General features: G+C 35.8%; 4 protein-coding genes across 6 annotated transcripts; all 4 read left to right on the top strand.

Annotated features, from left to right (window-relative positions):
* The first annotated feature begins 2295 nt into the window (after positions 1–2295).
* On the top strand, positions 2296–2970 carry LOC141715141 (uncharacterized). The gene has a single exon (XM_074518622.1). The coding sequence runs from the start codon at positions 2296–2298 to the stop codon at positions 2968–2970; it is 675 nt and encodes a 224-aa protein (XP_074374723.1).
* A 4903-nt stretch (positions 2971–7873) lies between these two features.
* LOC141715140 (uncharacterized) lies at positions 7874–8713 on the top strand. The gene has a single exon (XM_074518621.1). The coding sequence runs from the start codon at positions 7874–7876 to the stop codon at positions 8711–8713; it is 840 nt and encodes a 279-aa protein (XP_074374722.1).
* Positions 8714–11355: 2642 nt separating this feature from the next.
* Positions 11356–11952, top strand: LOC141715139 (uncharacterized). The gene has a single exon (XM_074518619.1). It carries the CDS (start codon positions 11356–11358, stop codon positions 11950–11952), a length of 597 nt encoding a protein of 198 aa, XP_074374720.1.
* A 1449-nt stretch (positions 11953–13401) lies between these two features.
* LOC141711116 (putative protease Do-like 14) lies at positions 13402–18920 on the top strand. Of its 3 annotated transcripts, none has more exons than XM_074513549.1 (12): positions 13402–13466; positions 13636–13933; positions 14455–14520; positions 14607–14702; positions 14892–15016; positions 15103–15381; positions 16531–16652; positions 16978–17092; positions 17458–17550; positions 18141–18209; positions 18310–18398; positions 18533–18920. In XM_074513549.1, the coding sequence occupies exons 2-12, from the start codon at positions 13645–13647 to the stop codon at positions 18651–18653; spliced, it is 1464 nt and encodes a 487-aa protein (XP_074369650.1). In that variant the 5' UTR covers positions 13402–13466; positions 13636–13644; the 3' UTR covers positions 18654–18920. The 3 variants fall into 3 exon arrangements, with proteins under 3 accessions (XP_074369650.1, XP_074369648.1, XP_074369649.1); XM_074513547.1 differs by having other exon boundaries at positions 14601–14702; XM_074513548.1 differs by having other exon boundaries at positions 13412–13510; positions 14601–14702.
* Positions 18921–26901: the final 7981 nt, after the last annotated feature.

Genomic DNA, 26901 nt, shown 5'->3' with positions numbered 1-26901 from the left:
TCTTGTAGAAATTTTAGGAAAATATATTTAGAAGAATATAAGGTAATTATAATTTTTGATATTTTTTAACTCAAAAAATTGAGAAAATTAGAAAAATAGAATGAGACGATTTGAGATGTGCCACCTAAACGCCTCCGTCTTCTCCTTTATATAAGTATGTTGATTGATTGATGATTGGCACGAGAAAGTGCCGGCTTCACAATATTGGTGAAAGTAAAAAAGATAAAAAGATGATGAGTGAGCATTTATAAATTTGATAATCAATGTTAATTGTCATAATTCTTAATAAAAATTTGCGGTGTATCAAATTGATCACAAGTTTTTCTTGAAAAAACAATCGGTCATAACTAGAATTAAAATATTTTATTTCAGGTAATTTCATTAACGTGTACGATAATTTACAATGAAGATCTTATAGACATGAATTGATCTATCAATTATGGGCGAAAGTCAGAATAAAATTATTAAAACCGACTTAAATGAATTATATTATATTTTTGGGTGTAATAAACCCAGTTCAACCCGATAAGTATATTTTATTTACTTTTACTAAAATAATTTTAGTTATAATTAAATTTAATCTAGTATTATATCACTTGTTCGTGATAAGTATAAGTGCATCAATTTCGATTTAAAATGGTATTATATCACATATAACTTATGATTCGAAAGAAGTGAGTGCATTTTTAATATGAGCTCAACTGTGATAAATGAAAAAAAATTGCCCCATTTAACAAGGACTAAATTATTGTCAAACAAGCTCAATTAAAGCTCAATTATGAGCTGATCTTGTCTGAAAAAATTGTGAGTACAAAATTATATGATCTTACCTCGTTATCTAGTAGTTTATTTTACCGAAACCAAATCGATTCAACCCGATTTTTTTAAAGGATTTAACTGAATAAAATATAAAGCGAATTTTAATTGAGCTAAAAATTACTAAAATCAAACTAAATGTGTTATGTTAGAATTTTATGTATAACCACCTAACCCGACCGCTTAATATGAGATGAGTTTAAGTAAGGATCGAAATGAAAAATAGAGACCGTCGAAGTCGTAAAGATCACTAAGGCCCATTTGTTTGGCACTGAATGCTCATGAATAAACACTTATATGAGTGAATCTTACAGTCAGTTCATTTGTTAAAAAAATCTGCATTTGAACGATTCATATAGCACTGAGCTATTCATATAAAAAACTCTGTCTGAATGGTTCGTGCAGGTATCCACCGTCTTTATTCCCATTTTCTATTTCAATTTTTATACTTTATTATTCATTCTTATTTTGTCACATAGTCTATATCGTATTGCACTAAAATTCAAATAAAATAATACGATTAATACTAGGTATTAATAACAAATTATATTTATTTATTTCTTGGTATATTTATAATACATATTTTCTTAATTGTTAAAAATTTATTACATCCAACATATAGCATGTAGATTCTTAAATTTTGTAATTTATTAGACATAATTTTTTAATAGTTAATCACAAAATTTATTTATTCTGATTTCATAAAAGAAAAGTGTATACCAAACAATCTTATTCATTTAACATTCAGATTTTTGATTCATTCAGATCATTCAGAAATATTAATGAATCAGATATAAATGATTCAGATTTACCAAAAGTAATCATCACTCAACACTTACTTCACGTTCTAAGTATGAGACGAGACAAGTAAGGATTATGACACGAGAACGAAATTTTATCTACAAGAATGAAATATACTTGTAAATCATTTAGAATTGAAGCAGCTCACAGTTAAACATTAATTTTAAATTTAGTTTTATTTAAAGGGGACAAGTAATTTGAGATTAGTTGACTTTTTTTTAAAAATAATTTACCTAATGATTGTATTTTATGAATTTAAATGTTATATCATACGGCTATTTTTGACGAATTGGAAGTACATAACGTACATAAATAATAATTTTTGGATAAGATTTTCGTCTACTAAAATCCCTAAATTATTCGACAACTTTTGCATTGCACTAAACATTTGCATTTGGGCAGTTAAATCTTAATTTTAAATATTTGAATAATACGAATTTGAGAAGTACTAAAAAACTTTTCTAGTTAATTGTTAGTCTATTTTTCCATTATGACTATTATTAATATTGTTTTAAAATAATTCCATTATGATTATTATTAATATTAGTATAAGGAATTATTAATATCCCACCGCCCTTTATCACTTTCTAAAGCACTTCCTTTAAAATTTTAAGATATTAAAGTCTTGTCTCCGTGACATGATATGTTAGTTTAGTCTTTCTCTCGTAAGATCTATCAATGACGTCAACGAATAGTCTGGAGTACACAATGAACAACATTTCTCTTGAAGACGAGGAAGAAGGAGGATTATCGATAGAACCAGAAACTCTGGTGGAGGACCATCACATAGATAATGGATTCAACGCTAAATTATGCGTGGTGGCCCGATTTCTGTCAGAAGGGAGGATAGATTTTTCTGCAATGCAACAAACAATGGCTGCCCTATGGAAACCTGGGAGAGGAATTTACATGAAGGAATTGGAAATGAATCTGTATCTGTTCCAATTTTATCATGAGGTGGATGTTAAAAGAGTTATGGAGGGATGCCCCTGGTCTTTTAATAGAAGAGCTCTAATTATGCGTCGTTTAAAAGAAGGAGAAAATCCTCGAAGTGTTGACTTAAACAATATGAAATTATGGGTTCAAGTTTACGATCTCAAAGCTGGATTCATGACTGAGAAAATCATAACTGAGGTGAGAAATAGCATTAGAAAATTCATAGCATCATGTCCCAGTAATTTCAAAGGAGTGTGGAGGGATTATCTTCAAGTGCGAGTGGAAATAGATGTTAACAAACCTCTCAAGAGAAGAATGGAGATAAAAAAAAGCAGCAGAGGATTGGTTCTGGATTTCATTCAAATACGAAAACATTCCGACGTTTTGTTTTATTTGCGGAACATTGGGTCATTCTGATAAGTTCTGCAGTCGCCTTTTCGAAGTTCCCGAAGATCAAATAGTGAAGCCTTGTGGGCCATGGATGAGGGCACCTTTTAAAAGACAGATTAAACCTATAGGAGCGAAGTGGTTGCGTTCTGGGATTGCAGACAATGATCGAAATTCTCAGAGTTAGTTCGGTGGTGGTAACAGTCACGATCCGTATTTTTCGTTAGGGAATCAAACTGTCGTTTGTCAAGGAGGAAATCGTGGAGAAGATAATTCCAAAAAACCTCTAACAGACGATATCAGCGGGATAAGGAAAATTCCAAAATATTGGAGGAATTGACCCGCCAATTAATACTAAAGAAATCGTGACAATAATAGAGTAAAAAAAAGAAGAACTAGAGATGGTTTGGGCCAAGGTATTCAAATGGGCCACAACTCAGACTTTATATTGGACTCAAGCGAAGAGGAACACATGAACATTGAACAAGTTAGCCCACAAAACTTTTTGGTTTCAAAAAACGGACCAGAGGCGAGTACATATGGTGGTGCTCGCCTAGCATTATGAATATAGTAAGTTGAAATTGCCATGGGTTTGGGACCCCATGGGCTTCGCAATTCCTAAAGGAGTTAGTACTCCAAAAGAAACCCGATTACATTTTTCTTTGTGAAACATTATGCAAGAAAGATCTAACAGAGAGAGTCAGAGTTTCCTTGGGATTCGAAGGTATGTTTGCAGTTGAGGTCATTGGGCACAACGGTTGTTTAGTCTTATTTTGGCGTAATAAGCAAGATGTTTTTTTGCAATCCTTTAACAAAAACCCCATTGACACAGTCATCTCAACTAAAGACGGTTTTCAGTACAGACTTACGGGTATCTACGGGGAATCAGACCGTTCAAAAAGAGAGGAAACTTGGAGCTTGCTAAGACGGTTAGCAGATAATAATTCCCTTCCTTGGGTTTTAATCGGTGACATGAATAATGTCCTCTCCCAAAATGACAAGAAAGGAGGTACACCTTACCCTTCTCGATTAATTCAAGGATTTCAGGAAGCTCTAAATGATTGTGATCTTATAGATATGGATTTGAATGGTTTTCAATACACTTGGGAACGAGGATTTGGTACTGAAAGTCATATAGAAATTCGCCTCGACAGGGCTCTCATCAACACAAGCTTTCAAAACATGTTTAACGAAGCTAAACTTTCCAATTTATAAGTTTCCACCTCAGACCATTGTCCCATACTTCTGGAGCCAACAGTTGGTATTAAATGGACTATTTCAAAGATATTTCGTTTCGAAAATGCATGGCTGAGGGAGCCGATGTGTTATCAGCTAGTCGAAGATGTTTGGAGAAGCAGTAATGGTTCTTTCTATGATAAGTTGTATCAATGTTCAGAGGTTCTATCCATCTGGGGTAAGGAAATAACAGGCAACTTTAAAGATCGTATAAACAAGAGTAAGAGGGCGCTGAAAACTCTGAAAGGAAGAAGAGACGAGCAATCTATAAAGTTGGTTCAGGAGGAAAAGAAGAAGTTGGAAGAAACATACGCTTAACAAGAAGTTTTTCAGCGTCAACGATCCAAACAATTTTGGCTTCGTGAAGGCCAACCATATTAGTTCTCTTACTAATTCTGCGGGTAATAAGGTCAGCTGGGAGAGTGGTATAGAGCATGTAATTATTGATTACTTCAGCCAATTATTTACTGCCTCTTATACGGATTGGTCCCAGGTGGTGAATTGTGTTCCATGCAAAGTTACGAGAGCGCAGAACGATTTTCTATTAGCTGATGTGGATGAAAAAGAAGTCAAGCAAACTCTTTTTAATATGCACCCTGGCAAGTCTCCGGGTCCAGATGGTATGTCCCCAGGCTTTTATCAAAAATGCTGGAAAATCGTAAAGGCAAATGTAGTTTCACGAGTTCAGAATTTTTTCAGTACTGGTAGCATTGATAGTCAACTTCAAGGTACTAACATTGCTTTGATCCCGAAAAAGTATAATCCCGTTTACATGAAAAATATTCGTCCTCTATCTTTATGTAATGTGGTTTATAAAATTATCTCTAAAGTCTTAGCAAATAGAATGAAGCAGGTCATAGACTCTATAATTTTGGAATCTCAGAGTGCCTTCATACCAGGAAGATTAATTACTGATAACATCATGATAACTTTTGAGGTTATGCACTATATGAGGCGTAAAACGAAGAGTAAAGATTAGTGGATGGCCCTTAAATTAGATATGTCAAAGGCTTACGATAGAGTGGAATGAGACTACTTGGAAGCTATGCTTATGAAGTTGGGATTTGATCAACAGGTTGTTAATTTGCTCATGAGTTGTGTGTCCTCGGTAAATTATAAAATTTCCCATGCAGGCAGGTTGTTTGGTTCGATCAACCCAACAAGGGGTCTCAAACAAGGAGACCCTTTATCATCTTATTTGTTTCTAGTATGCATCGAAGGTCTTTCTGTACTTTTGAATGATTTGAAAATCGCAAGCTGATTAAGGGTATCAAAGTCGCAAGGTCAGCACAATCTATAACACACATGTTTTTTTGCTGATGACTCTTATATTTTTTGCAAGGCCTCAGTAGAGAGTGCAACTCGAGTTATGCATGTTCGAACGGGCTTCTGATCAGAAAATTAATATCGACAAGTCCTCGGTGTTTTTCAGCAGCAACACTCCCACTGGTTTAAAACATGATCTCTGTCAAAAACTTGGTTTTAAAGAAGCAAATGATCGAACAAAGATCATTCTTGGTATTCTAGCTCAAACAAAGATCGTGGTATTCATTGGCAAAGCTGGAAAAAGATGTGTAAACGGAAATCGTTGAGAGGTATTGATTTTAGGAATATAAGAGATTTTAATATCTCTCTTCTTGGTAACCAAGGCTGGAGATTACTTATATATCCGGAGAAACTGGTGAGCAAAATCTATAAAGCTCGTTACTTCTCTCGAGGTTCCTTTCTTAATGCAGAATTGGGTAGTAACCCTAGCTATATCTGGAGAAGTGTTCTGGAGTCTCAAGACCTAATCAGAAGAGGTGTTGGCTGTCAAGTTGGTAGTGGCAGCAAAATTAATATTCTTGAAGACCCCTGATTACCTTTACAGAACGAGCCTTTTGTTCAAACCTCCACTGAGAATTTAAGAGGTAAGATGGTTAACTCTCTACTACACCATGTTACAGGAACTTGGGATACAAATTTAGTGTTGGAGCTCTTCAACGAAAGAGATTCTAATATTATCCTTTCAATCCCAGTGGACGTTAATGAATAAGATACGTGGTATTGGAGGCACGAGAAAATGGGTTCCTACTCGGTGAAAAGTGCATATTTTCTCTCTCAAGAGGACAATAGATCCAATGTTACAGATGCAAACTCAAGCTTTTGGAGGAGTATGTGGAATTTAAAAATCCTTCCAAAAGTAAAGAATTTTTTTATGGAGGGCTGTGTCTAATTGTCTACCCACAAGAGATCAGTTAAGATCAAGAAGAGTTCAGGTAAGTGATCTTTGTCCTATGTGCGGTTCTGAAACTGAATCAGTTTTGCATATTATGGTTCATTGCCCAAATGTCATATCAAGTTGGAATCAATCAGATATCCTACAGGTGTCTGGTAGTTTTGGCGATTTTACAGAATGGATCCATGAAGTGTTCCAACAGACGAACAGAGAGAACACCATTGTAACAGTCATGATATGTTGGATGTTATGGAAAAATAGAAATGACATGGTCTGGAATCAACGCGTTTGGAACCTCTAGAAGTGGTAAATTTAGCGTACTCATACCTTAAACAATGGAGAAATGTTCAAGATCGAACTTTCGATCACTTTTTAGGATTCATCTCCCAAGACGATGGTGTAGAACACTGGTGCATTCCCCCGACTGGAAGTATTAATGTTAACACCGACGTCGCCATTTTTGAAGAAACAAGCTGTTATTCTTATGCCTATGTTATTCGAGACTACACGGACAGTTTGTTGGAAGCTAGATCGAAGTGTTCGAGAGGTAACATCGGCCCTGAATTAACAGAAGCCACCGGTGTTCGAGAGGCTTTAAGTTGGATTAAGAATGGAGATTTCAACGATGTAGAGGTTGAAACAAATTGCTTGTCTCTAGTCCAAGCCATTCGTAGCTCCTTTCAAGGATCTTCATATCTTGGAAGAGTGGTTATCGAATGCCCCGAGGTCTTTTAGCAAGCTTGAAACCCAAAAATGTTAAGTTTAGATTTGTTAAACGGTCTGCGAACAAAGTTGCACATTACTTAGCACGACATAATTGTTCTTAAGCTGATCGTATGTGGAGAATGGGGACTGTCCATTCCGATCTTAATATTGTATTGTCGAATGATTTGCGTCATTGATAAAATTCGACTTTCATTGGCCAAAAAAATAAATAAATTAACACAACGTAGGTGAAAAACTCTTATCTTTTTGCAACATTTTTTTCGGGTATTTTTTATCAGCGTATTCGTTATGTGTATTGCTAGAAAAACTAGTAGTGCATTATTTTCAGTATTTTTATCGGCCTAATCGATATGTGTATTGTTATTGTAATTAAGAAATTTAGTAATGTATTCATGTCGTGTTTGATTATATATCAACAATGATTTATTTACCAGTCGTGAGTTTTGATTGATTTTTCATTATTCATCAGCCCTGGTAATATATTTTAATAAGTTTTATTTAGATATCATGGTAAAGTATTTTAAAAGTATAATTTTAAAACATATGGCAAAACTTTTTTATTAATATTAGTGGGTCGGATAGTGCTGTGATAAGTATCATGGACTCAAAAAGACGACGAATGGACCATGAGCCTTCTAATTTTATTTCTGAAACACAAGCCCAAGGGACATATATGGAGATACAGAATGACAACTCATCAGAGTCAAAAAACGAGTTATTGGCGGGTACTGCTGTGCAGTCCCGCCAGTCATTATGAATGCTTTAGCGCGGAACTGCCAGGGCTTGGGTTCACCTGGAAAAATTCGGTTCCTTAAAGAAGTAACCCGTAGTGAGAAACCAGTGTTTGTTTTTCTTAGTGAAACAATAAGTAATTATTCAAAGATGGAAAAGCTGAGTAATGTTCTGGGATTTAAAGGTTTTATAGCAGTTGAGCCACAAGGGAGAAGTGGAGGTATAGCCTTATTTTGGAAAAATGCAGATGCAGGCAAGTTACTAAGTTTATCAAGGTCTCATATTGACGTTACAATTAATAAGTTTAATGGCTGCGATTGGCGTCTGACAGGTATTTATGGGGAGCCTGCGCGCACTCAGAGACATAAAACATGGGATATGTTAAGAAATTTATCACGTGATGCAAACCTCCCGTGGTGCTTAGTGGGGGATTTCAATAATGTTACATCCCAAGCAGATAAACAAGGAGGACCTCCCTATCCTCAAAACCTAATTGAGGGTTTTAATGTCTGCTTAAATGAGACTGATCTTCATGACCTTAATATTGTTGGTCACCAGTTTACGTGGGAAAATGATCGAAACACGGATCATTGGACCGAAATAAGATTGGATAGAGTCTTAGCAAATACGCAGTGGATGAATTTATTTACTAGGGCTAAGGTCTATAATTTAGAGGGTTCCCCCTCTGACCACAGTCCATTGTTGTTGTGCCCGGAGCTGCAAACCAGGGGTAGAAGAAGATATCAATTTCTGCTCGAAAACGCATGGCTTACAGAGCCAGCGTGTTTCCAAATTATCAAAGACTGCTGGGAAGCTGATGGGAGCAGTTCTTTAACTCAGAAAATAAGCCGATGCTCATAAAGTTTGGATGTGTGGGGGAAGGAAGTAACATGATGCTTTAATAGGCGTATCAAAGATTGTAAAATCAGGCTTAAGAATCTACGCAACAAAACAGACCCTCAATCTGTAGCGGAGTTTGATAACACAAGAAAGCAACTATACTTAGTTTTAGATCAAAAAGAAATCTTTTGGCGACAAAGATCAAAACAGTTTTGGTTGCAAGCAGGGGAGAAGAACATGAAATATTTCCACGCTTCTTGTAACAAGAGGAGATGAAATAATCATATACAGCGGCTGAAAAACGCAGATGGGGATTGGGTCGATTAGAGTACAGGTCTGCAAGAGCTTATTAAAGATTATTTTCAAAAGCTGTTTACGGAAGAACAAACTCAGAGGGATGAGGTGCTGAATTGTGTTTCGAGAACTATTTCAGATCAGCAGAATAGGGTTCTGGTACAACCAGTGTCAGAGATGGAAGTCAAAGACGCTGTGTTTCATATGCACCCCGATAAAGCGTCAGGACCGGATGGAAATACACCTGCTTTCTTTCTGGAAAAAATTGGAGTGTGGTAGGAAAAGAGGTAATTCAGATGGTAAGACATTTCTTTACAACCGGTATTTTGCTGGAGAACATTAATACTACTAACATTATTCTTATACCAAAGAAGAAATCTCCAACCGCACTGACGGATCTGAGGCCCATCACGTTATGCAATGTGGTGATGAAAGTGATTACCAAGGTGATTGCTAACAGACTCAAGAAAGTTCTGAATTCTGTCATTTCTGATACGCAGAGTGCATTTTTACCCGGAAGGCTAATTACAGACAACATCATGAACTCATTTGAAGTAATGCACTACCTGAAGCAGAAGAAGTTTGGAAAAGAAGGCTACATGGCTCTTAAACTGGATGTCTCCAAAGCTTATGATTGGATAGAATGGAAATTTCTACGAGAAATGCTCCTCAAGATGAGTTTCGATAGTTGGTGGACTTATTTAATTCTGCAGTGTGTCTCTACTTTTAAATATACCATTATTCATGAAGGTTTTGAGATGGGTCCAATTAAGCCAAGTCGTGGTCTCCGCCAAGGAGATTCGCTATCTCCTTATCTTTACATCATATGTGCTGAAGGTTTAACAAGTCTGATTAGGAAATATTAAATCAACAAGTGGCTGAATGGGATCAGGGTATGTAGGAAAGCTTCGTCAATTAGTCACATGTTATTTGCGGACGACAGTTACCTATTTTGTAAGGCAGACCAGGGAGAAGCTAATAAAATACTGGAGATGTTGGCTGCTTATGAAAAAGCCTTTGGCCAGTGTATAAACATGGGTAAATCCACAATGTTTTTTAGCTCAAACATTATTCAGTCTAATAGAGAATTGATTTGCCAAACATTACAAATACGGGAGGCTGATCATACATCTAGATACTTGGGACTGCCTAATATTTTGGGCAGGAATAAGTCTGTAATATTTGGGTATCTTAAGGACAAAGTCACTGCTAGTATTCAGAATTGGACTGAAAAGAATGTCTCCAGACCGGCGAAAGAAGTTCTAATCAAGACGGTAGCTCAAACTTTACCGATGTATGCCATGAATGTTTTTCTTCTTTCCCTGGAATTAATTCAGGATATAGAGAAAGCCATGGCTAAATTCTTTTGGAACACTTCCTGAAAGAATAACTCAAAGATTACATGGATGGCTTGGGAGAGATTGTCAAGACACAAGCACGCATGATGATTAGGCTTTAAATCTCTACATGACATCAATCTGTCTCTTCTAGGAAAGCAATGTTGGAGGCTTATTACTCAGCCGGAAAGTTTGGTGGCTCGTATCTATAAAGCCAAGTACTATGCAAACTCGAATTTTATGGAAGCTAAACTAGGTGGTAGTCCTAGTTTTATCTGGCGGAGTATTGTAGAAGCTAGAAGAGTAATAGCTGCAGGTTCACAATGGAGGATTGGTACAGGAAAGGAAGTGCAGATTATTGGCCAGCCTTGGTTAAATAATGTAGAGAATCCATATGTTTCTACAGATTCTCCTTCATTATTGAACCAAACTGTTGCATCATTATTCCGGTCTGGCAACACAGAATGGGATATGGATGTGATCCATGATCTTTTTGATGATAGAGACCAATATTGTATTACTAATACAAGGGTGGAACAGGAACTGGATACTGATATTTTATATTGGAAGCTAGAACATTCGGGCCAATATTTAGTGAAAAGTGCATATAACATTCTGCAGAAACAAAAAGGAGCATGGGTAGAGTCCAATAATTCTGATTTCTGGAAGGAGTTGTGGAGGATTAAAGCACCTTCAAAAACTTTAAACTTAGTCTGGCGAGCTACATCTCAGTGTTTACCAACTAAGGTTATTCTCCAGATGAAGCATGTGCAAATAGACAACTTATGCCCAGTGTGTCAGGAGGAATCAGAAACAATATTTCATGCTTTGGTGAAGTGTAAGGCAACAGCTTCCTGTTGGCAGATTTATAACTCAGATATCAGCACGAATGAGCCTATGGATTTTCAGAAGTGGATAGAAAAGAGTTTATCGAGACAAACAGCTCGAACCAAGATTAAAGTTTTTACGTTGTGTTGGGCTATCTGGCGAGCTAGAAATGATTTGGTTTGGAATAATTAACCATGGAACTCAATGAGAATTGTTGCTAAAACTTGGGAGTACCTCTCACAATGGACTATAGCTCAGGAAAGGTATTACATGGTACCCCTTCAACCTCCTGTACTAGGCGATGGGGCAGTAACCTGGGCAAGGCCACAATATAATGAAGTGAAGATCAAAGTGGACGCGGCAATCTTTGAGGAGAAAGGAAGTATAGGCATAGGAATCCTAGCACGTAATCATGAGGGTCAGTTCATGTCAGCAAAAACCAAAGCTTTCAGTGAGGTGATGCTTTCGACTTTAGTTGAAGCTTTGGCTGTCAAAGAAGCATTGCACTTGATAAAAGACTGGAATGATAGGACAGTGATCATCGAGTCAGATTGCTTAGTAGTGATTCAGCTTATAAGAAGTTCAACTCCGATGCGATCTAGACTTGGGGAAGTGATTGAGAAATGCAGAGGATTAATTCGTGAGCATAACAACGTTAAGTTGTATTTTATTAAACGGTCTGCGAATATGTCGGCTCATGAACTAGCTCATGTGTCTCATATGTATCCTGATCGTATTTTTGATTGTAGGTCTGTTCCAATCAAGATTAAAAATTCTATGTGGAACGATTTAGTTGAGTAATAAAACAACATTTTGTCAAAAAAAATATTAATTAGTAGAAAATAATTAATAGTAAAAGTTACTATTTAAATGTAATTCTATAACTTATAAAGCTTGGAAAACACAAAACCTTGTAATAAAATAAAAATAATTTAAAATGTAGTCAATAATACATTGAGATTTAAGCGAAAATAGAAAGTTCAAAGATAATGATTTGCTAAAAATATATTCTAATAATAATAACAATTATAATGATAATAATATCGATAATAATAATAATCTATACTATTATATTAAAGACGAAACAATAAAAGTTTGGTCGGTAGTCAGTTTGTTCACCGTAATTATAGCAATATTTAAAATAAAACACTCTCATAAATAGATTAATATTTACACTAGAATTATATAACTACAAATAGAATTATGATATATCCAATGAACTTTGTTTAAACAAAATAATATATAATATTCACCTGGGCCGAGCTAAACAAAATTATACAATTGATCCAGTCTGAAATAAAAATTAATAATAGACTATATACAATTAGTTGGATTTGCAGTCTCGAACTAAAATAAAATAATAAAGACCAAAAAATTTGAAAGAAAATTCATTTGGTCGATATAATGTTATCGGGCTAAAACAAAATAATAAACGGGTTAAAAGAAAAATAAAATATTTGAAAGAAAATTCGTTTAGCTCATTTAATGTCATCAGGCTAAAACAAAATTAAATATATTATCCATTCGGTATATAAGAAAATAATATTTACCTATTTACCCTCGGCTAAAATACAAAACTAAATAAAAAACTAAATATAATTAGTTAGATTTTATTGATATAAGATAAAACCAAGATTTATTATCTCATGCAAAAACAAAATAATAAATATTACTGATCAAGCTAAAAAAATATTTACTAAACCGGGCTAAAACAAAAATAAAATTTGTAATGTAATAAGTTGGTCGATATAATATTATGAGGCTATGACAAAATATATTATCTATTCTATTTAAAATAAAATAATATTCACCCAGAGTTAAAATATAATTTTAAAATAAATTAAATATAATTAGCTGGTTGTTATAACGGGCGTGGTGATAAAACAAAATTAATGTATATTATTGTTCTACGCTAAAATTAAATAAATTAATATAATTAGTTGGTCAATTAGTCTTATTTTTTTTATGAATTATACATATGTATATTTAAAATTATTATCAAATTATATTAATAAAAATTTCTAATAATTAAATTTCATAGCTTGAAATTTTTATTGAAAATTAAAATAAAAAATTATATAATATTAAAAATAATCCGCACGGCTTTCGTTAGTAATCATTATAACAGTAATAGAAATAATACACTGATAAAAAAACTTCATAAATGATTATAATATTAAAGTATTAAAAAAATAATTTCTGATATTTATATTCTTATATACTCAACATAGGCCCCTAGCTAGGTTAACACAACGTACGTAAGAAAAGCAGTGATTTGTAACGGCGCAACCGTGAAGCAATCTGTTCAATCTCAGGTAATTTTCAACCCCAATCTCTTCCTTTGCTGCATTGCTTTCAGGTAATTAATCATTCAGACCCTGTGTAATATATATGTTTGCACTCTGCATGTTTTGTTTGATTATTCATTAGTGGCAGTACTGTCGTATGATTTACTCGATTGTTTTGGCTTACATGAAACTGCAGGGTTAGCTTATGGACTCGGCTAATACCTCCTACTCTCCCACCAGCCCCAGCTACATCCCCGCCAGCCCCTCCTACTTGCCCTCTAGCCCCGTCTACTCCCCCACAGCTTACTCCTACTCGCCCACTACCCCAGACTACTCCTCCTCTACCCCCCGGTACTCCCCCACTATCCACTACTCATCCTACTACCACACCTCCCCCTCGTACTCACCTCCTCGTGAACTGTGTCCTAGGTTTCCTGAAGAAAGGGAGACCAGATCATTAGATGCTAGATTCGATCAATCTCCTGACTTGAAAAGTTAGTATTTCACACCTGTCTTTATATGATTTATGCATTAGGTTAAGTATCAAATTTGCCGCAAATATCAAATTTATCATCGATTAGTTTGGGGTCTCAAATTGACCATTTTTTCACAAAATTGCTAATTTTCGGTGATAATATTGAGATGTCGTTAGCTTAAAACCGACTTGAAAAGTGGTCAATCTGAGACTTACCGACTTGAAAGTGGCCAATTTGAGACCTCGAATTTTTCGGTAGTAAATTTGAAACTTTCCTAATTATATAGTGATCAACTTGATAATTAGTATTATTATTATTATGGGAGTGGCCGAGAAACCTCACGTCTAGGCTCCCAGTACAAGGGCCTCAAAAATTTTGAATCTCTTATATATATAAATTTGTAAAATGTGGGTGCACGCATGTACGTTAGGCCCCAAAAACTGATTTTGATTTAGGTCCCAGAAAGCTCAGGCCGGCTCTCAATTGGGATCTTTAATCTTCAATAAAATATTATAACTATAGGTTGTAATTATGTGCAGAAATTTTGGATTACTATGTTGATTCTAAACCTTCTCTAGATATTGTCCAGCAAATGTCTACTCGAGGTAACATTTACCATAGTACTTCCCATCATTATTGATTGATTCTGTTTTTTCAAATGTTTTTTAATCATATGATTTTTTAGTCACAGATACCAAGCATGTCGATACTAGTGTCAACAACAAAGAATTGTGGGGGGTCTATTCCCAGATCACACCTTCAGTTGTATCCGTTTCTTCTTTTCTTGGTAACTAATTATCAATTTCTCCGTAATAATCGGATGCTATCTAAATTTAGGGTTTGAAGAGGTTATGTAATCGATATATGTTCTTTTTCATATATTTTACAAAGCGTTTTGATATTCTTTTTACTGCTATATATAGCTGATAACTGTAGTTGTAATAAAATTTAATGCAAAACTTTATATTTATTCTAGGTGTGGAAAGGAGAATTGATTGTTCGGGTCTTATAATAGATTGGAATTCAAGTGACAATGAGGCAACCATTTTGACTTCTGCAAAAATCCTTTGGAAAGAAAAGGATTCCACTTTGGAATTTTCCGTTAGTTCAATTTGAATGATTTTTACAATTTGCTTAGTTTACTAGTTGTTATACGTTTGAAGTTAACAAGTGCTACTTTCTTTCAGATTATTGTAAGGATGACAGATGGAACATTGCTTCTAGCTAAAGAAGACTATGTGGACTATTATCACAATGTTCTTACTCTGAAAGTTAAGTCCACAATAGAATCGAAAGTATTTGATTTGAGATCTAGTCAAGCAGAAATTGTTGAAGGAATGAATGTCATTGCTTTGGGTCGTAACTTTGATACCTGCGCATTGGTTGATAATAATGGAGATTTAAATCTGGAATACCCAAATTTTGGTTGTGGTGAGCTTTTGAAGTCTACTTGTGCCACTGCTGCGGTATTCTCTTACTTCCTTTTGACTTATATAGAAAAAGTTTTGTGGAGTGAAATGTTCATTAAAAGTTTTGTGGAGTGAAATGTTCATTAAATCCTTTATTACATAATACTTTTTAAGACAATTTTTTAGGGGATTAGTTTCATAAATTCAATGTTTTAAGTGATTAAATTCAGTAAACATTTGTTACAAAAACGAACCACTTTCATTGTGCATACTTCCATTGATCGCGAATAGTCGAAGACTAAGCTATATGTATTTCTTTTTATCTCAAGGGACTGTGCCATGTAGCTTGTAGTATTTATCTTGAGGGATTATAGCGTTTTACTGCTTAATTTCCTATGCAGTTATATATAAATCATCAGCAGTTATAATTATGTTCTTTAGATGTATAAGTATGATTCTTGATTGTTTCATTTTGAATTTCATCAACTACCCAGCATCATATACGATAGCTACATAAATGTTTAGCCGCAACAAAAAAAGCCAATACAAAAAAAACTAAGAACTCAATGACCTATACGAAAAATAAACTTAATAGTTATTGCCAAACCAGTAAATTTGCTTTAGTACTACTATTTTACATGTCTGCTACCCAATTCTTTAATCCATCTCCAATTCTTTGCAGTACTGTTGTCTACATTCTACACAACTTTATCCTATTCAATTGCTAAATTAGAAATTTACATAATAATTCCCTACACAATTTTTATTATTTTGTCAAATTTACACATTGCAATTTGATTCTCTAGTTAAAATATGGAAGAAAGAATTTCTCAACAATCTCAATATTCAACATCAATATGCCAGTTCCAAATAACCAGAATCCAGCACATACCTACATAGCTTTAAGTGATATCGCTAGCTCACTAACTTTTATATTAGGTGACATTGTCATTACTAGCTTCTATATTAATTAAAAACATTGTTATTTTATTATGTTTTACATTATGTTGCCTAATTAAAGCTTTATGCATTTTCAGTAGTTTTCTTATTAATATGTATGGGGAGTGATCTTGGCCGATTTTATTTTATTGGTAGAATTATGCTATAGTGATCACATTAACATATCCTTCATCGACCATTATATATAGTTTGGTATTAGCCTCCCTTTTTCGGATTAGCCCTTGAGTAAAGTGTTTTCTTGATCAGGGTTGCGAAGGTGGACCACTTGTCACAGGTACCGGACATGTAGTTGGTATTATCATGGATTGTAGTCATTATCTTCCTACTGCAATTATTCTAGCGTTCTTGGAGACATGGAAGTCGTATAGGTATGACACTTTCTTGTATGTCAATTTTACCATTGTTGCTTATGGGGTCTACCAAAATGAATTAATTGATGTTCTTACTATACCGGGGTTGTAGGTAAGATTCTTGACAAAATATGCTGAAATTAATAATTCTTACTCATAGGTCAGCTAGTTACTCAGGTTCTTGGTATGTTAGTCTCTAAGTGGGAAGTGGACTTGGGTTTGAGAATGTTTTGGCCGAGACAAGGACCTCAGTTTTGTAGCCCAACCTGTCATTGTTTTAGATGTTTTTTTGTCATTCCATGTGGTTCCTAAATTCTTTTGGATTTACTTTCCATGAATGCAGGACCGTCATATGGCCTTGGTTTGGAATTAGCGTGGTTGATTTGAATCAGTTATCTTATCAAGTATGGGAAAAGTTAAATATGTCCCCTGCAGGTTCATATGTTGTTGTCAAAGAGGTGAGGCATTTTAATATCTTAGTTTTAATTTAATTTTTATTAAGAGACTTGAAGATGTAATACAACCCTTTAATATTCAAGTTAATATTTGAATATGTTGTTGTCAAAGAGGTGAGGCAATTTAATTTGATTTTAATATTTTTCCTTGTGCTCTAACGCCTCAAGGAAGAAATATGCAGAGATGAACCTGTATGGGGAGTCAGACATAAATTAATATTAATAATCAAGTTCTATTAGGTATAGATCAGAGATGATAAAAATAAAAAGGAAGTAAAACTCATATAAACGAATAGTGCAACTGTGTATTACCTGCAGATTTTACCTGCAGATTTACTATTAGTGCAACTGCATTTTCTCATGATCAGGTATCCAAAGGATCACTTGCTGATGAAAATGATGTACATCCTGGCGACTTAGTGGCTACTTGTAATGGAATTCCAATACGGTCTTCCAAGCAGGTAAGGAATTCAATACCAAGATTGTATGCTACATGTAAGCAATGTTAAAATCGTGATTCTGATGACATTGTGTGTAAGCTATCAATTAATGATATAAAATGCAATTTTCTATTCCTGAGAAATTTTAGGTTATTGCTTGTACTACGATTTGTAACTCAATTTTTTTTTGCACATTCTTCTAAAAAGAAAATATGTCAGGTAACTGTATTTTACTTAACATAATGTTCAGCGCAGGTGGTGAAGGACCAAGAAAGTAATCTTATGCTTTGCTTCAATCCTTCTAGGATTTTATATAACGGCCAAATCAGACTAAGAAAATAAATCCTGAGTGGTTTAAATAAAAATAGCTTTCAAGTGAAATGTAAATCAGCCTATATGTTGGTAACTAAGCTGACTAATGGTCTTGTATTATGTATGATTCTTATCCAGTATTACAGTTAATATGAGATTGCTTTCGGCCTTATCTTAACATGGAATTGCTCTCAGAGTTTCACCCCTTATATCTTGCATTTTTGTTCTAATTTTTCTCGGTTTGTGCGGTTTTAACATTGGATATTTGGTTATAATTATGTTTCTTCTATCCTTCGCAGTATTACCAAATACTGTCTGACACATCGCAAGCAATGTCTTGTGGTAATTGGGGTGGGCAGAGTTTCACTGTGAGTATAATAATTCTGTAATCGTAATCTGTCTTCTTTAGTTCTTTGAGTTTTTCCTATTAGCATAAAAGTGATAATAATACAATTGAATACGCATCAGGTTGTCATAACACCATATGATCGTCGTACTGATAGTATTAGCATTGAAGCTGACAAAGTTTCGGTCGACGACAAGAGGTTTAATGAATGGTAATCTACTACTATAACTTAATGTTTTGTAAGAACCAATATCATTACTTTGAATTTAGTGTTGTTTTCGGTTTTGGCCCTTATAGCACAATCCTTAATATTTGTCGTAACATCTGTGTCATTTTTCCTCGTAGTTGGCCTAAAGTTATAGCTGATGACCAGATCAACATAAAAGGAAAGCTAAAAAATTCTGGGCACCGGAGCCAATACCGCAGTACATATCAACCGACGTCGCCAGGCTATTCCCCGTGCTAGAATAAGATTATAAAGTGGAAGAGAGTAAAAATATGCTTAGTCAAAGCGATATCTCTGATTCATTCTCCCTGGCTGTTAAATTGCAAGTTGAAGAAGAAATAAGTTTTTGGGATTTTATCCTCATACCTTAATTATGAATTTTACAATGGATTATCATTTTCACCATCGTTATAAGTATATAAAGTTTTTGGCGTAATATCCGGCCAAAAATGAATTGCATATAATTGTATTGAAATGGTTTTAACTTCTTTTTATTTTGATTGCTCACATAGTCATGTACATGCGATCTTAATTGCATAAAATCATTAACTTTTGGGTTAACGTGCAACCCTTTGATTTGGTCCATTATCACTTTGATATATATACTTTGCATATTTGCACTTCGCACCCGGGACATATTAGTACGCTGCATATTGCACCCTTCCGTCGGTGTTCCGTTAGATTGTGCCGTTAGTTTGGATGTAGGGAAGGGTAAAATTGTCCTTAAAATTGTAAAGTGCCCAACGGTCATATTCTCCTTCTCCCTCCTTATATAAGTTAAGTTGTATGTTATATGTATATGCCCATAGAACTAATTTGTTGAATAAAAATGAGTGAAAGGTGTGTATGTGGAGCATGGCTTATTGTCAAAACTGCTTGGACGAACTTGAATGCCGGTCGACGTTTTATATCGTGCGACCGATGTCGTCATTTTCGGTGGTTGGATGCACCGTTGTGTGAGCGTTCAAGAATCATCATTCATGGGCTTTTGCGGAGGATTAACTATCTTGAAAGCCTTCAAAGTGAAGCTGAAGTTAGGAGGAGTGTAGCTTGTTTGAATGAAGTTGATGGGCAAAGAATGATCCCAGATGAAAAATCAAGTAGCAAAGTCACACTAATTTTGTTGGTTGTGACATGGATGGTGATCTTACTCTACTGGATCTGCAAGACAGAAGTGGTAGAAGAGGTGTAATAATTCATGGGCCATAAAACATCTCTAACATCTCTTTTCTTTAGCTGTTGCATTTAGTATAGTTGGTGGCTGTTTGCATTTAGTTTAGTTTAATTTAGTTTAGTTGGATGTTGTTGCATTAAGTGTGAATTTGGTAGATTGTAATAAAATTGGGGTTGCTAAATTGTAGTTGAATGTTTATGAACAATTGAAAGTTGTACTTTAACTTGAGCAAACCAAAACATAACACGCAAAATAAGTTCCAAATTGCCATAACCTTAGTTCCAAACTGTCATAAACCTAGTTCACTTACACATAAGCATGATTACCAAAAGCAGTTTTACCACAAAATAAGACAACACAACATTATATCAGTGTTGCCAAAGGAAGTCACCACAAATTCATAAAAATAGTTTGGCACACACGGATATGATGTTCTAAATGTCTAGCAGCAAGCAAGTCACTTAAGTAGCTTTGTTCTTCCTTTTTCCCAACATACTTTTCTTCTTCATTAGTGCAGATTGCAGTTGTTTTAGTATTGTGAATTGATCACCATCTCTGTCCACACATTCCACCCCTGATGGTCCTGCCTGTGCTGGTGGTTTGAAGGGCTTCCTCCATGAGACTTGGTATTATTGGTAGTGTCATAAGCCCTCCTTGGTGCAGATGCTTTATCACATATTTCTGTTTGAGCTTTTTGAATATTAGACAATTTCTCCTTGAACACTCTTTGATCTTCTGCATTCTTTTCTTTGGTCTTGGTTTTAAGGTCAACTTTCTACACATTTTTGACAAAAGTTACAAAAAAAACTAAACTCAAGTTGATGGAGCAAAATGTAGAGTTCACTCACCCTAGAGGTGCAAGACCTTAAGTTGTGGCCTTTCTGTTTGCAATATGGGCACCTTGGAATTGTAGGTTCCCACTTTAGTGCTTCTTCACCATGCTCTTCTTCAGCTTTCTGCAAATCAAATATCAAATAATATGTTATTGTAAACATCTGAAATAGGAACACCTTATGAATGATAAATGTGAAATTATGAAATCACACCTTTCTTGGGCAACTTCTGACATTGTGCTCCCACTGGCCACAGTGTGAGCATCTTAGACTTGTTCCTTGTCTTTTAAGCATATTAGGATTATTGGCTCTAGTTGGAGGAGCATCATTTATTTTCTCCCTAACTTTTTTCGGCCTACCAGGTGCTGTTCTCTTCAATGGAGGCAATGGTTCCTCAGCTTCAGTTACTTCCCAATAAGGCTCCCCATTTATTGGCTCCAAAATATGGCTATAAACATGCATGTATGTCTCCTTGCTATAGCATGGATGAATGAAATCATGAGGGTCCAATTTTTGGAACTGTATGCAGGCCACAGCATGGAAGCAAGGTATTCCTGTCAATTGCCATTTTCTACAAGCACAACTTCTCTCCTTCAAATCTACCACTACCTCATGTCCTCCTGCTGACATGGTAACATGATACTTATCTCCACCATTCCAAACTGGACTTGCTTTAACAGCCAGTTTAATTGCCCTAAGTGACATTATTATATGTTATACAACATTGTCTAGGCAAAATAATAGCATTTAACACATAATCTGACTTTCAAAATGAGGGGAAACTTACAAATTTATCTTTTTTAAGGCCTTGGTACAGAACCCGGTCTTCTTCTTTTCCATGGATGCTTTCCTTTGTTGTATCCTCTGCTTGTCATTTTGCCCCATTTTCACGGGACTGTCATGATCAACAATTTTTTTGCCCTTCCCTCTGTCAACCTTTTTCTTCCCTGGATTGTTAGCACCATTATCTTCATCAATTATCACATGTGTATCTTCTGTGTTCTTAAACAAACCCCTCAACATAGAGTATCTTCCTCTTCTTCTTGTCCTATAAGGGGGATTTGGTGGTGGCACTCTCTTCACTCTCTTCTTAGACTTGGGACAAGCAGCATCACTTGAGTCCAAATTGGAGGTGTCTCCATGAAAGCTCGAAGCATCTATATCTTTACATTCCTCTTCCATATAATTTAAAGCATCTTCTAGTAATTCATTCAAATTTCCCTCTACTTCAACTCTGATGTCTTCTACCCTTTTAATTCTATCATCAATAGTCATTTGAGTGAAGGAGAAATCCATCATATTTTCATCTTCAGAGCATGGACCATTAGGGGTTGCATATAACCTTACCAAATTGTAATTAGACTCCACTAGTTGAATTATATGTTTCAGGTCTTTATTAGTCTCAAGAGGAATTATACCATTAACTGACATATCCAACTCATCATAAGTGTACCAGAAATCCATGTCTAAACTATTCAATCCAATTTCAAAATACATGGCTTCCATTTCAGTTAAATCTAATTTTTCCATAGAACACATATCAAAATATGCTATCTTCCCACCACAGTATGAGGTGAAGTCACATTTGAATTTGCCACCATATCGAAGTTTAATTGAGAAGTAAGGACTATACACTGCATAAAAAAACCCATTCCAACAATTTACAATACATAAACATGACAATAATTATCACACAACTGACAAATTATAATTAAAACAAGAATTATAACGAGTCACACAACAGACAAACACGAACAGATCACAAATAAGGTTTTACTTGAACAACTACGTAGACATACACATGCAAGGTTCAAACAAGAACAACATAGAGAAAGATATTGACCTTCGTAATCGGGGACCTCTTTCCCATCCGGAAGACCATAATCGACAAGAACAGGACCTTCATCACTACAAACGGCTTCCTTCGTCAATTTTTGAAGGGTTACATGATCAACATCCAAAACGCATCTTAATCGGCCTCTCATTACTCTCAGATTAATGGAGAAAAACTAAGCTAATTTACAAATTTAGGGTTTCACTTTGTTTGGTTTCAATCGGCATGATAAATTGGGGGTTGTTTGTTTGATTAAGGAAATAATAGTGAAATAAACCGGGAAATAATAGTGAAATAGGAAATAATAGTATAATGGATGACTATTCATTTACAAAGGATTGCAAAAAGACAAATATAACCCTGCTGTTAAGGAGGTAACGTTGATTTTTAACGGAAGTTGGTCAACTGGGTGCAATATGCAGTGCACTAATATGTCCCGGGTGCGAAGTGCAAATATGCAAAGTATAGATACCAAACTGATAATGGACCAAACCAAAGGGTTGCACATTGCAATTAACCCTTAACTTTTTTGTTGAGTTGCATGTCTAAATGGGATCAAATCGGGGTCAGCTCAGTGGGGCGGGGCGGGGTGGACATCCCTAACACATACATGCCTACGTTGATCTTAATCACGTAAAATGGTTAACTTTTTTGTTGAGTTGCGTGTCTAAATGTGTGAATACAATCTGCGATTCATACATACAATTGAAACAGTATGTGGGAATAACAGTGTGCGAGTATAACTGTGTAAACCAGAAAAATTAATGAAAGAGATAAGGATATGAGAGGGTTCTCGAGTCCAGTTGAAAGGAACTGTCTCCTTAAAGTTATTTCTCCTCTCACCGTATGTGCGAGCCGAGAGCCTCCCAGGATAAAACGAGAAGACGGTGTCGTTGTACAAACGGCACCTCCGGTGAGCTAGAACAGAGCAAGAAACTATCACTGACGAGAGAGAGAAGAATAGGGTTTGTGTTTAGAGACGGTTGTGTGTTCTGAGTGAGTAAAACCCTAAACCTTAGAGCGAAAATATATAGGCTTAGAGAAACGTGTGCACTACTTCTCTTATTTAATTAAACGCGTTAATTAAATTTAATTCGAGAGTCAATTATTATCCGTAATTGAATCGAATTATAACTGTCAAATCAATTCATATTCGTATTTATAAAATAAATACTGAATAATGAATATTTATTTAAGAGCCCAAGCCCAGTGGAAAATTAGCAAAACTAGTCCGTGATTTTTCGGGCCAATTTTCTGCTACATTCGTGTCCGCAGGTCGCACACGCGGGCAAGCCCGAAGGCTTCGCAAGCCTCGGATTACCCCTCGAAATCCCACAATTTGCACCCCCCATGCGCGTGCACGTAGGAGATGGAGCAACACCCTACTAACACTTTTAAACACTACTAAAGTGTTGTGCTATATAAAGCAATGGAAACCCCTTTTCCATTTAAATGTGGGATACAAATTTTCACATCTACAATTCCACCTTCAAGGGACCAACTTTGAATGACCGTATCTCATTCATCCCTTAACCATTTTGAGTGTTTCAAAGTACCTCGGAAAGCTCTCACGGAGGGAACATATCCCAAGCGACACCCACTCAAAAACGGCTCAAAATGACTTGACAATGTGGGGTTCAATACCCACATTTTCCAACAATCCCCCACATGGATGAGATTGATATTTCAGTAGCACACACCAGACAGACAGACACGGAGTTTGACTTGGTGATAGTTTCTTTGATCAGATATAGCATACGATAGGTAGAGAATGCTCCTTGAACCTTCGCTCGACTAAACATACCGACTTTACTGGTAGACAGTAGACATGCTTGTCCTTGAACTGTTCGACCGTTTGTGTAAACGATGATATACTTATCACTATATCATTTCTGACTCATTCAGCTCTCATGAGTATGTCCATTTTGGCCATGGAACATCGTCCTGGTTCTGCAGGAGTTTCTAAAGAATTGTGCCTCGCAATTCTCCTTTGAAGTGGCCCCACTTCTCTCCCACATATGTGATCTTTATCTTATAGAGTAACCCGCGTTTACTCAACTGAATTCCATGCGTTCACTCCTGAACTCCATGTATTCATCAAAGATCATTAAAAGCTCAAAGCTCAACCTCGTACCTTACGGGTCTCACTGTTTCCTCGTTATAGGAACATGCCAGGGGTTACCCCCACAGTGATTTGGTCATCATGATTTAGTTGTCCCATTGAACTAAGTTCTTGGGATCTCCAGCAGCAATGGTTGGGTGTCCACCATGGTGCCGTTAAGCAATAGGCTTAAGGCCCATCCCTCTCGATAATTTCTCAACCACTTCTCTTGATAACCCTTTGGTTAGTGGATCCGCAATATTATCTTTTGATGGTATATAGTCAATAGTGATAATTTCGGTTGAGATCAATTATCTAATGGAACTGTGTCGTCGTCGTATATGACGAGACTTTCCATTATACATCGTGCTCTGTGCTCTGCCAATAGCGGATTGACTATCGCAGTAAATCCCTGTTGCAGTTACAGGCTTTGGCCATCTTGGAATATCCTCCAGAAACTGACGTAGATATTCAGCCTCTTCGGCGCATTTATCTAGTGCCACAAACTCAGCTTCCATCTTGGAATGAGTTATCACCGTTTGTTTTGAGGATTTCCATGATATTGTCGCTCCAGCTAATGTAAACACATAGCCACTCGTAGACTTAAGTGCTTTCTTGCTAGATATCCAATTTGCGTCAGTATATCCTTTTAATACTGCTGGGTATCTGCTATAGTGCAGTCCATAGTCTCGAGTTTCCCTCAAGTACCTTAGTACCCTTATGATCGCTTTCCAGTGATCAGCTCCCGGATTACTCGTAAACCTACTCAACTTGCTAATTGAGTATGTAATGTATGGTCTTGTACAACTCATGAGGTACATCAGACTACCAATTATCCTCGAGTATTCCAATTGAGAAACAACTACACCTTTGTTCTTGGATAGGTGCAAAGTCATATCCACAAGTGTCCTAGCTTTCTCAAAATTATCCTTAAGAAACTTCTCAAGGATCTTGTCAACATAATGTGGTTGACTTAATGCAAGACCCTCTGATGTTCTAGAAATTTGATTTCCCAGAATTACATTTGCTAGTCCTTTGTTTTTCATGTCGAATCTAGATTTCAACATGTCCTTGGTAGATTTGATCACTTTATCATTGCTTCCGACAATAAGTAGATCATCTACATATAGTGTCATCATGATATAGCCACTCTCGTTATCCTTGTAATAGGCACAACTATCACATTCATTGATTTTGAAGCCATTGGCCAGCACGACCTCATCAAATTTTTCATGCCATTTCATAGGCGCTTGCTTCAAACCATACAATGATTTCACCAATCTACAAACTTTTCTTTCTTGTCCTGGGACAACAAACCCTTTGGGTTGTTCCATATAGATTTCCTCATCTATGTCTCCATTTAGGAAAGCTGTTTTCATATCCATTTGATGTACAGTTAGATTACGCATTGCAGCAATAACAAACATCATCTTTATGGACGTTATTCTCGTTACAGGAGAATATGTATCAAAGTAATCAAAGCATTTTTGTTTCTTGTATCCTTTAATCACAAGTCTGGCCTTATATTTATCAATAGTGCCATCAGTTTTCAACTTCTTCTTGAAAACCCACTTGCTACCTAATGGTTTGCAACCAGTTGGCAAGTCCACTAGTTCCCAAGTATGATTCTGCATAATTGAATCAACTTCATTCTTGATGGCCTCTTTCCACATAGGCCCATCAGGTGAGGTAACCGCCTCCTTATAGGTTTTTGGGTCACCTTCTTCGAGCAAATAGGTCATAAAATCAGACCCATAGGATTTCTCCGTTCGTTGTCTTTTGCTCCTTCTCACTACCCCCACATTTTCGTCTTCACTTTCGTCACTCTCATTATCGTCATCTACAGACTCATGAGATCATTTAGACGTCGTAGTTTGTTGGTTTCCTGGATTACAGGGAAACATCGTCTCAAAGAATGAGGCATTCCTTGATTCCATAATGGTATTCTTTTGAATATCAGGAATCTTGGATTCATGAACAAGAAACCGATATGCAGTACTGTGTGGAGGATATCCGATGAAGATACAATCCACAGTCTTAGGACCTATCTTCACCTTCTTCGGTGTAGGGATCAGTACCTTTGCAAGGCACCCCCACACTTTCAGGTGTTGGTAGCTTGGTTTCTTTTTCTTCCACATTTCATAAGGACTTACATCCTTATTCTTGCGCATCGTAATATTTAAAATATTATTTGCGCTTAAGATGGCTTCTCTCCACATCGATTGTGGAAGCCCAGAGCTTAATAACATCGCATTCATCATCTCTTTTAGAGTGCGATTCTTCCTTTCAGCCACACCATTTGACTGAGGGGAGTATGGTGCAGTGACCTCATGGATTATACCATGTTGTGAACAGAATTCCCCAAATGGTTCAACATATTCACCTTCACGATCACTTCGTATCGTTTTGATTTTCTCAGTTTGTTGTGTCTCAACTTCTTCTTTATAGATTTTAAATTTATCTATAGCTTCGTTTTTACTTTTCAACAAATATATATGGCAGTATTTTGTACAATCATCAATGAATGTAATAAAATACTTGTTTCC

Source organism: Apium graveolens, chromosome 3, assembly GCF_009905375.1.
Source record: "Apium graveolens cultivar Ventura chromosome 3, ASM990537v1, whole genome shotgun sequence".
In the NCBI taxonomy this organism is placed as follows: domain Eukaryota; kingdom Viridiplantae; phylum Streptophyta; class Magnoliopsida; order Apiales; family Apiaceae; genus Apium; species Apium graveolens.
The sequence above is the reverse complement of the archived record's forward strand: the minus strand, read 5'-3'. Positions and strand labels throughout refer to the sequence as shown.

Excerpts from the sequence above, each read along its gene's own strand:
- LOC141715141 (XM_074518622.1), top strand. The coding sequence starts at position 2,296 with ATGACGTCAACGAATAGTCTGGAGTACACAATGAACAACATTTCTCTT.
- LOC141715140 (XM_074518621.1), top strand. The coding sequence starts at position 7,874 with ATGAATGCTTTAGCGCGGAACTGCCAGGGCTTGGGTTCACCTGGAAAA.
- LOC141715139 (XM_074518619.1), top strand. The coding sequence starts at position 11,356 with ATGAGAATTGTTGCTAAAACTTGGGAGTACCTCTCACAATGGACTATA.
- LOC141711116 (XM_074513547.1), top strand. The coding sequence starts at position 13,645 with ATGGACTCGGCTAATACCTCCTACTCTCCCACCAGCCCCAGCTACATC. Across the intron at positions 14,521-14,600 it reads CCAGCAAATGTCTACTCGAG|TCACAGATACCAAGCATGTC; the intron begins GTAACATTTACC and ends ATGATTTTTTAG. Across the intron at positions 15,017-15,102 it reads ATTCCACTTTGGAATTTTCC|ATTATTGTAAGGATGACAGA; the intron begins GTTAGTTCAATT and ends ACTTTCTTTCAG.